We start from the raw sequence: 10,390 nt of genomic DNA, 5'->3' as shown, positions 1-10,390 counted from the left end.
GGGGACAAGGTCAGAGAGGCCAGATTGAGATGGTTTGGACATGTGCAGAGGAGGGATAGTGGTTATATTGGTAGAAGGATGTTGGAGATGGAGCTGCCAGGCAAGAGGTCAAGAGGAAGGCCAAAGAGGAGATATATGGATGTGCTAAAAGAGGACATGAAGTTAATTGGGGTGAGAGTAGAGGATGCTGAGGATAGAGTTAGGTGGAAACAGATGATTCGCTGTGGCGACCCCTAACGGGAACAGCTGAAAGAAGAAGATATCTCGGCCTATTCTTCAAACGCTGATGCAATACATGTCTTTTGTTGTTAAGAGAAAACAGTGGTTTACAGCAAGACAGAAATTCAAAGGAACGCCAAAGTTCATGCAGTTGGATGCATAAACAGATATATGATTAATGAAGTGTTTTGCCTTATTGATAGAGATGGGGGGGCTGACGTCAGAGGTCAGCTGACAGGTTTGTTTTCCTGGCTCGAGCTCGTCCTGTTGAAAACACAAGTAGAAGGAAGCGACGACGGTACGGCAGGTCTGAACTGCTTTACCGAGACGTTATAGGTAGCCTGTTTGTAATTCGTGTTTAGCTTTTATATCCCACTTTTCTCCCATTGCCACTTGGTTGACGCAGTATGCCTTCAGAAAAAACATTCAAACAAAGAAGGACCTTCGGTAGGTGTCCACAGCTTGTTTTAACACGTCCTTTATTAAATGTTGTATATTTGTAGCTATAACGCGATTTGTTCTGTGAATTATGATAAAGTGAATTACAACGTGAATGTGGACAGGCCAGGTAATGGTTGGATAAAATCCCAGGGATGAGTATTAGCCTTCATTTTGTGTAGCTAATTCAGGCTACATGATGTGTAGCGTTACTTAAATTGTGTAATGTTACTTAGCAGGCTCTTCTCTGTGCAGCTGATAATACAGCTAAAAGGGTCGACCGTATGCGGCGGGTTGGTCAACTTATTTTCATGAAGATAAAATACAGATTGTACCCACTCGTTCCTTCTGTATGTTAACCTGATATAGGCCTGTTATAAAATAGGAGCGTTGCTTCAGGCTCTGCCTGAGTGCGTTTGCTTGTATCAGATCGCTGGGAGGAAAAAAGTGGTGTCGAAATGCAGGGCAGAGAAAAAGAGAGCTGCAAGATTGGGGGATGGGACAGTTAGTTGGGGAGAAAAGTGGAGTTTAAAAGAAACTGCGGACTTTACATTTGTTTCTTTGCATGTGAAAGGTAGGCCACGGCGTCGATGCTCAGTATGGTTTCAGTTTAGGCTTTGTCAGCGCACAAATCCAAAGACGGGGCCTGCAGTGCTTTGCAAAAACATTATCCACGCAAACACCATACATATTATTTGTCATGCTTTCAGTCAGTTCGTAAATAAGACAATATAAAAATCTATAAGCAAGCAACGAGAAGATGAAACTCGTAAGTTGTCATAGGTTGATAAGTTGGTCTTTAGTAGTTGTCCTCCCCTAAAGTGTCATATATCTTGAACAAAGATGGGAACGTGATGCCTTCAGCCCTGGAAATATATTTCTCAGTAACCGACTTCTGGTTTAACACCACGTTACACAACCAGCGAACGCGAGGGTCAGTCAAAAGGAACATAGATATAAATGTCTTTTTAACTGTTTACTAACAACTGTTGGTTAAGGCAATCGGGTAAAATACAGATGTGACAAATGAAATAATCCTAAAAATGAGGTGAAATAAAGAATATAGGTATTTTCTTCATTATTTGATTTATCTTTTTTATTTACATGATGTCAAAAATTGCACAAATGTCTGTTTTGACTTTCCAGAGTCAAAGGTGGTGTCTTCAAATGTCCTTTGTCCAACCAATACATCCAAAGATGTTCAGTTTATTATTATGTACAGCAAACAAAAGCACCAGTTCCTCACATTTAAGAAGATGAAACCATGAAATGCCAGTGATTTTTGCTTCAGTTAATTTTCTGACAGTTAATTGTCTAATGTTTGCAGCTCCAGGGTACTGGATGGCTTAATGGGTATGAAACTGTGTTGAACACAATGATGGAATATGTTTTGGAGACACTTTACTGAAAACACTATGTTATTTAATTTATGTTAGTCCTTAATTTAATTTGGCAGCCATCTGTATATCTTGCCCGTTTTCGGAATAATTAGTCTGTGTCAGTGGTTGTTTACATTGTGATAGTGTCCACCAGCTGGTAGGCATTATTTACCTAAGTTTTTATTTTCTTTGCCTGTCAGTGCCTTGTCTACATGTGATGATCTGGGCGTACATGTTTAAGTAAATACACATTTAACATTTCACAGTGTTCGTTACATTGTCACTAGGCTGTGAAACTGTAGCATTTCTCTAGAGCAGGTCATAAGATGACTCAGGAAACCAAAGAGAATCTTCCAGATGTGCCAGCTGCTACTGACTCATATTATGACAGAACAGAAATGTGTGGAAAAAACCCACAGGATTTTAAGTCAGCTGCTTCCCATTGTGATAACTTTGTTTGTATTGAAAGCTGATGACTCAAAGGCTGGGTGTCACATAAGGGCCTTTTCCTTTATAGAACTGTATGATGTCACGCCTAATACCACTTGTCATGCGTTTTGACTCTGTGTCCACTACACTCTGTGCCCTTTTTGGAGGTGCGTTCTGGGAGCAAAGTTTCAGCACCCCTCAGGAGGTATTAGTCAAATCATTTATCAGGAATGTGTACGGGGAGGGGGTGCATGCACGCAAAGCAGTCGCCAGTGATTGGTTAAATGTCCGTGTCTTCACAACTCAAGCATTAGCTTACAAGCAGGCAGCTGTAAGGTGCTGTGTGTAAACACACAGCTGACTGCATGTGAGAGAGGGGAGCTGCCCCTCCCTCTCCCGAACAGACACAGACATAAGTCATTTTTACACTGAGATCCAACACTACCGCCATTGTAAAGGGTCGCCAATATCCCACCCATGTGCTGTTCATACAGATCAAGCTAAGGGCGGTATAATCATGAGCCAGCCTGTGAATTCAGACAGTAGGCCGGCATTCCACACCAGAGGTGAGACATGTTGCTCTGCGTCAGCTGTGATGTAAATTTTGCACCAGTAGTCTACAAACCAAAACAACAATGGCGGGAGAGATAAGTGCAGATGTAGCTTTGTTGGCTCTTCAAGAATTTTTTCACTTCACGCAAAATTGGTTAGCTTGGTTCTTGCTATGTGTGTGAAATGTCATGAGTAATAACTACAATCATCATGTTTGTGACATCAGGAATGTTTTGACCTGTAAGATGCGCATATATTACATCATTACAACATAGCACTTGGTCCCGGACTGCTAGCTCACCCTTTCTACACAGTGCTTAGCTCCCCTTTGTTTCATCTCTGGTACTACCTCTCATGGCGGACCAGAGGCGGTGTAGGACTATGGCTCTTTTTACCATTGCTAACTCTGAGAGACGAGACAGTCCAAGTAAACTCATAAGCATGACTAAGTATTTAACAGTCTAACTAGACATCCTATCTCCATTAAACATTTCTAATACATAAAGTATCTATCCAATATCTATCTGACTAAAAATACCTAACAGCGGAAAGAAAATGGTCCGCCATTCTGGCTTCATGCCTTACACACATAAAACGAGATGGAATAAAGATGCACCAAGCTCCCCTCAAAAAGGCAATATGTAAGGGGCTAGAGAGAAAATATAATGTTAAACAAGAAAGCAGGATGGTCCATGTCAACCCTGGAGGCTGTGCTTGGTGATAGTTAATGGAAGTATGGGGTATCGCGCTTGTTAGGTGCCAAAAGTGGAAATGCACCATTGGACATAAGAAACAGACAAGACACACTGACACATACAGAGCTTCTCTGTCTGTGGGTGGTGAACTCATCCTAATTGAATGTAATCGCAGAACAGTGTCCTGCATTTCCACAAGTGCAGCATGAAAATGGCACCCTTAAGGAAGGACAACATTTGTCCCATGGAGGCATTGAATGAATTAAATCTCCCTCAAAGGGAGCACACAGAGCTCCCTCTTAGCAAACATTTTATAGTGGCTTGTCACAAGAGTGGATACCAGTAAGTCAAAACTACTCCAGCTGATGGTGGCCAGTGTACAGCAGACGGGGGCCAGTGCACAGTACTGCCTGTGGTTGGTCGACTCTACAAAATCAACACTTAGTTTGATTTTCACTATTTCTACCAAAGGTTTCATTCTTATACAGAATCCAAAAGCATCATTCAAGCTTGTTGACTGATCCCTTTTTGACCATGAGACAGTGTTGATGTTGACAGTTCAAAGTGCAGTAAGACCAAGGTGTCACCTGCTCCAGTTACAGGCCATGTAAAATGGGGTTGAAGCTTAGAAAGCTTTGCTTTAGGTCACTGATGAATAAGGCTGGGTATCATTCCAAAATTTAGCAATACCTTGGCTTCAATACCAGTTCCTAAACAATCATTTTTTTCCAATACCAGTTTTATAAAATCAATTTTATTATATGCACACACCTTTTGGTACAGATCAATAGTTTTATTTTTCAATTCCTTGGCATTTTTGAGCACTCCAACCAGTTTCATAAAATAAGAAGTAAGCCTATTTGCCACGACCTTAGGCAACATTCAAATCAATAAAAATGTAGAAAAAGTATTTTTTGAAACTCAACATTTTTCGATACTCTGGTAGGGCTGCACAATAAATCGTTTTGTGAGCGTGATTTAGATCCCTGTGCGATCTCAGTCTCACATGACAATGACTGTGCCATGTTAGCATTAGCAGTGAGATCCCTTACATCAAAGAAAGCACTCCCTTTTCTTCGCTCAGCTTTGTTAACCAATAACTGTGACTAATGACCACAAAGTGATTTATTTCTGCTTCAACTGCTATTTGGCACTGGGTGTATAGAGCAGGCAGCACAACTTTTGAAAAATAGTTGCAGGATGGCACAGAATATCTTTCACCATGTCAAACATGTTGGATTTGTTTCTGAATCAGTCTCTTCCTGTCTACAGCTCATCACATGATGTAACATATTCCTGCTATTCGTTTATCAAGAAAAAGGGAGCGCTTGGCTTGAATCAAACCATCTCCCTTATGCAAACATGGAAGGATCACTGTCATGTGAGATTGAGATCACATGCGTCTAAATCACGCTCACAAAATGATTTGTCATGCAGCCCTACTCAATGGTATTAAAGTAATTCAATTAATGCCATAAAAGTGTTGAAGTTAAATACCCAGCACTACTGACGAACAGTGAACCATCCCATCAATACCTGACCTCTTGAGTTATCACTGCGGAGGGAAAACCCAGTGAAACTTAGAAAACATCCAGGCATGTTTGAACATGCTTCCACTTAGCACTGTCATCAACATTGTATGTATCAGATTTCCAGTATGCACATTGCTTATTTTAGTTTCATTTCCAACATGCACGTACATGGTCACCTTGCCTACACCTGGACATGCACTGGACTACCTGACCTGAGTTACAGTATGAGTAGATTTTGGGAAAGCTCATTATGTTTGCACTAGAGAGCCTTAGTCCACTGTTAAATACACGGTTCTCAGATATTTATATTCTTCTTAACATATTAAATCCCCACTATAAATATACAAGTAGATCAGATAAACAGTGGAAGATTGAATACTGTTGCCCTGTTCCTTTGTTTGGGTCTCACAGTCACTTTAGGAAACTTGTTGAACCAGACGTTATAACAGTTTTTTTTTTTTCTACAGCTCCTCACATGACCACCACCAAATACATTAACCATCAGAAAGGGTTGAGCTACATACTGTAGATAAATAAATACGGGTGACTAGGGCATTCTTGTAAAGCCTGACTGTTTATGCGTTGACTAGAGTTTTCAGTTGACTCCTTTCTTCACAAGTTTGGTTTTGCTTTTACTTTGTCTTTGACCTCATTCCTGTTTTATCAGCTGCTGTTTGTGACATGCTCATCTCTGCGTCTGGCAGTATGTTTTCCAGTAACCTTGTCATCTTGTTTCTGCCCCACAGAACAGAGAGTAGAAGATGTCAGACTAATCCGAGAGCAGCACCCCAACAAGATACCTGTGAGTTAAACTGCACATTTACAAGTCTGATGCAGATTCACCTGTTGACTTGAAACTGAGAGTAAGGTGTAAATGAACACTAAAGCCTGTGCAGAAAAATACACTGAAGCAACATTATTCTCAAAACACTGCAAAAAGCTGTAAGAGCAGAAATATGTCAGCATGATGAGCATAACAGCACACAGGAAGAAGACAAACCTTCTGCAACAGAAAGTGTTACCACATGTTTCCTGGTTGTGCTCTACATGGGAGATGTTTTTAAATGTCATCAGACACATTTCTGCTTGTTGACTTCTGGGTATTGGGTGTAACCTATTATTTTATCATTTACTTTAAGCAGTCTTGGCTTAGGAGCAGTTATTTCTATGTGTTCTTATGGGAAGTGGGTGTGAGTGTATGTGCTAATAGGCCAGGTGTGCAATGGTTCCCTGTAAGCACCAGTAAGTGAGTACACACCTTGTGTTTCACCTGCATCTCTTAGCATATCACTGCCGCCCTCCATCTGCTGCTCCATTTAAGGCCTCTTCTCATCTTAAAACACCCTACTCTGTGGGAGTGTGCTTCCTGTGTACTCTCCTGGGCCTATAAACTGCCATGTAATGGTAAGTGTTGAGACCGGAGGTGGAGGTGCAGTGTCACTGTAATGTAACACTGCACACACAGCTGCAGTGGAGCCCAGAGGGGGCAGCAGACTCTTGGACAGAATGACTGTATACAGTAACTCGCAGAGCAGACACTTCCATGTGTGTGTTTTTTAGTGTTTATTGTTGTTCTTATTTAAACAATGGAAGGTTAAATATTGCATTCAAAATTGTTTTTAAAAAAGTTAATGAATTAACCCAATTTAGTAAAACAGCTTTTCAGCATGCATATTAAACTGAAAAGAAATAATGCAGTACATATGTACAGCATATGTACTGCATTATATAGCACTGATAAAAAAATGGACCACATTACAGCTCCCAGAAGTGAAGCCACTGTGAGCTGATCTCCCCCTAGAGGCTAGTTGTAGTATAAGTCATAAACTCAGCCCCCTCCGTGCTAGTAGATGGGATACTAGCCAAACTAAAAACTCAAGGTACAAATCAAATAAAATTTTCCCAGAGATGTTTTTTGTCACATTTTCTAGATATTATCACACCGATATTTGTACAAGTGGTAATTTTCCTGGTAAGTGTATTTATAATAAGTAATGTTTTGGATGATTTGACAGCTTTGATTGACGGTCTGATGTGTCACTCAGCTACTCTCACTACTGTGTAGAATCTGGTTGCAAAATTTCCAAGATGGCAGTCATTGCATTCATGATAATTGGGCTTCATTTTAGTATAGTGGAGAGAAACGGTGATATGTTGTAGAGTGGCCTCTGAAGGTATTACACATCTTTAGATGTTGATGTTCAGATATTTATTTTAAAATATGACATTGAGTTTGTCAACATCACTCAGTGGTTGGTTTGATATTGTATATACACAATATACAGTATGTAATCAAGGTGTTAGTGGCATAGACTGATTTGTTTTTTTTTTTATTCGTCCTCCCATGAATTACATTTACTAAAAGGATATTACAGTAATATGACCCTGCTGAAGGCAGCATAAACATTTAACACGTAAAACACCCAGTCACAAGCAGCTCAGACAAGTAAGGGTGGTGACACACCAAGCTGCTGGCCGGCCACCTTCAGGCCATTGGTAAGGGTCTCTCAGGGCTTGTCTTCCTGCTGTGTCCTGCACGGTTGGAACTACAGTTGAACCTTGGATTGCGAGTATAATTCGTTCCAGCCACGTGCTTGTAATCCAAAGCACTTGTACATCAAAGCAGATTTCCCCATAAGACATGATGGAAACTCAGATGATTCATTCCACACCCACTTATCCATATAAAAATGATTACAGTAATACAAAATACAGCAAGAAAGTCACTTTCGTTTTTTTCCCGTTTAGGGGTTGCCACAGTGAATCGTCACACTGACGACTCGCATGTTGACATTTGGCACGTGTTTTATGCCGGATGCCCTTCCTGATGCAATCCTGATTTGAACCCAGGTCGCAGCGGAAAGGGTGCTGCACCGTAACCACTAGCCTACCAGGGACGGCAGTAATACAAAATACAGTATAAAGTAAAAATAAAACAAATTAATCTGCACTCTACCTTTGAAAAGAATTGTGGCTGGCGTGAGTGGCATTGTTGCAGTACAGATATTGACTATACGAGTGAAGCGCGAGAACCATCGGCTCAGTTGTGATGTTCGTCATGTGACGCTCAGCAGACAAAGAGTACGTACCTATCGTATTGCAAGACCTCACTCATATATCGATTCAAAATTTTTTGCTTGTCTTGCAAAACACTCGCAAACCGGGTAATGTTGCTTTAGTCAATGAAAATTATGACTAAATATCTTTCTCAACGAAACTTTATATCACATGACGAAAACAAGACAAGATGCAGCGTAAATGCTAGTCATGTGACAATGACTATAATTAAATGTATAATGCAATATTGTTGACGAAAAAAATGAGACTAAATGTGGTTTACAAAATAAAAACTATGCTAAATGCAGTATTTCTGTTTCCTGTGTCTCACTTCAGGGGCACTGTACAGGCGCAGGCGATGTCACTTCCTTAAGACCCACTCACGGTATTATTTAGAAGACGACAACAAACAAAGTTAAGTCTGACACAGAGAAAGGGACCAATGGCCGGCCAGCTGGGGTTTGTCTTTGGGAGAAAAAGAAGAACTTTCATTACACAGAAGTGGAAAAGAAAACGGAATGTGTTGTGGAAAAAGATGGGGAGAAATGCGGCCACAAAATCACACAAAATGTGTATTGGATATATTCTTGAATCTATAAGGTAACAATAATATAAGAACCTTGTTTGAAATGGGTTTGGCTAAAAGAAAATTTTGGTTTCGTCTATACTACTAGGTACTTATACTATTGACTTGGTTAAATAGAATTGTATTACTAAAAAGAGACAAATACAATTTTCATTGCCTAAAACTAGACTAAATGTCATCAGTTTTCATCGACTAAAACTGAAAATAGTCATGGATAATTCTGATTAAAATAAAATAAGACTAAAATGCTCAGACTTCAGTTGACTGAAACTTGACTAGACTAAAGAGAGTATGAACATGACTAAAACTAATAAAAACTAAAACAACAGTTTCACACAAAGACTAGACTAAAACTAAAATTAAAACAGGCCGCCAAGAGCAACTGTAAAACCAGGTTACTTGCAATCCAAGGTTCCACTGTAGTTGGACCATGTTGGTGGCTTTTCGGCTGATTGGACATGTTGAATCAGTGTCAGACCTCATCGGTGATAAAGACCACTCTGATTAGCTGTTGAGCTTAGCGAATCAGTGCATAAGGAGAGAGGTTCGGGAAAGTCTCTTCAGCCTGTTGCTGTAGTATGAGTTCACGCATTTAGTGTAGTTTGTTCTTGTTTTTCATGTCCACAACCTCCTTTCTTCTTTCACAACCAAAAGACCAAGGACAGAGAATGGCAGTGTCAATTACAGCGTCTTATCAGACATATTCTCAATTAGAATCAGCTATAAATGGCTGTGGAGAATGAGAGCTACTTTGTTTACACTTGTAGCTACTTGTGCTAGTTGGCTGTTGGCTGTAGTTTGTACGGTGTGTTCAACTGTCACATTTCAACCGGACTGACCCAGACAAAACCAACGTGAGGCAACACAGCAGTCGGCCTTCATTGGTGCTAGTTCTTTCATGTTGGCTTTGTTTGTCTTTATCTTAACAAGTAGTTTTCTGTTGTATGAACTCAGTCAGTTAGAGGGCATTATGTGGCCAGCAGCTGCATGTCAGTAGCACTTGTAGTCACTGATGAAATAGTTTATAAGAAGGCTTGTCTGCAGCTCACATTATTTAAATTCTTAGATTGATTTAAATTCTTACAGAATAGATTATGTTCATAGCTCAGGTAAATCAGCCTAGGTCCTGTGAATATGGACATGAGATTGAGAAAGACAAGTCAGTGAGGTAAGAGGGTTGTACTTTTTTTTGTTTTTTTTTGTTTTTAATAATATCACTTGATATCTGTGACTTTGTCTCTCTGTTGATTGTAGACACTGGTCTCAGAACAGTTGGGGCTGTCAGTGTCAGATCGAAAAACCGCAGAGGAAATGATGCATTCATGGAACTCCACCCTCTAGAACAGGGGTATTCAGCTAAAATTTAAAGAGGTCCAGTTAGAGAAAATTTCTTAGTAATTTGCATTTTCATGAATGAAATAAGTATTTGATCCCTTTGCAAAACGTGCTTTAGTACTTGGTGGCAAAACCTTTGTTGGCAATCACAGAGGTCAGACGTTTCTT

General features: G+C 40.1%; 1 protein-coding gene across 1 annotated transcript in view; it reads left to right on the top strand.

The window, feature by feature from the left end:
• Positions 1-466: 466 nt before the first annotated feature.
• Positions 467-10,390, top strand: part of map1lc3b (microtubule-associated protein 1 light chain 3 beta) — a 13,415-nt gene continuing 3,491 nt past the window's right edge. The window contains exons 1-2 of the mRNA XM_020604398.1: positions 467-666; positions 5,991-6,046. Coding sequence (XP_020460054.1) covers positions 627-666; positions 5,991-6,046 — 96 coding nt within the window. The 5' untranslated portion in view covers positions 467-626. The remainder of the gene's footprint in view (positions 667-5,990; positions 6,047-10,390) is intronic.

The sequence above is a fragment of the Monopterus albus genome, unplaced genomic scaffold, assembly GCF_001952655.1.
Source record: "Monopterus albus unplaced genomic scaffold, M_albus_1.0 scaffold65.1, whole genome shotgun sequence".
Lineage (NCBI taxonomy): Eukaryota > Metazoa > Chordata > Actinopteri > Synbranchiformes > Synbranchidae > Monopterus > Monopterus albus.
This window is presented reverse-complemented; position numbering and strand designations above follow the sequence as displayed.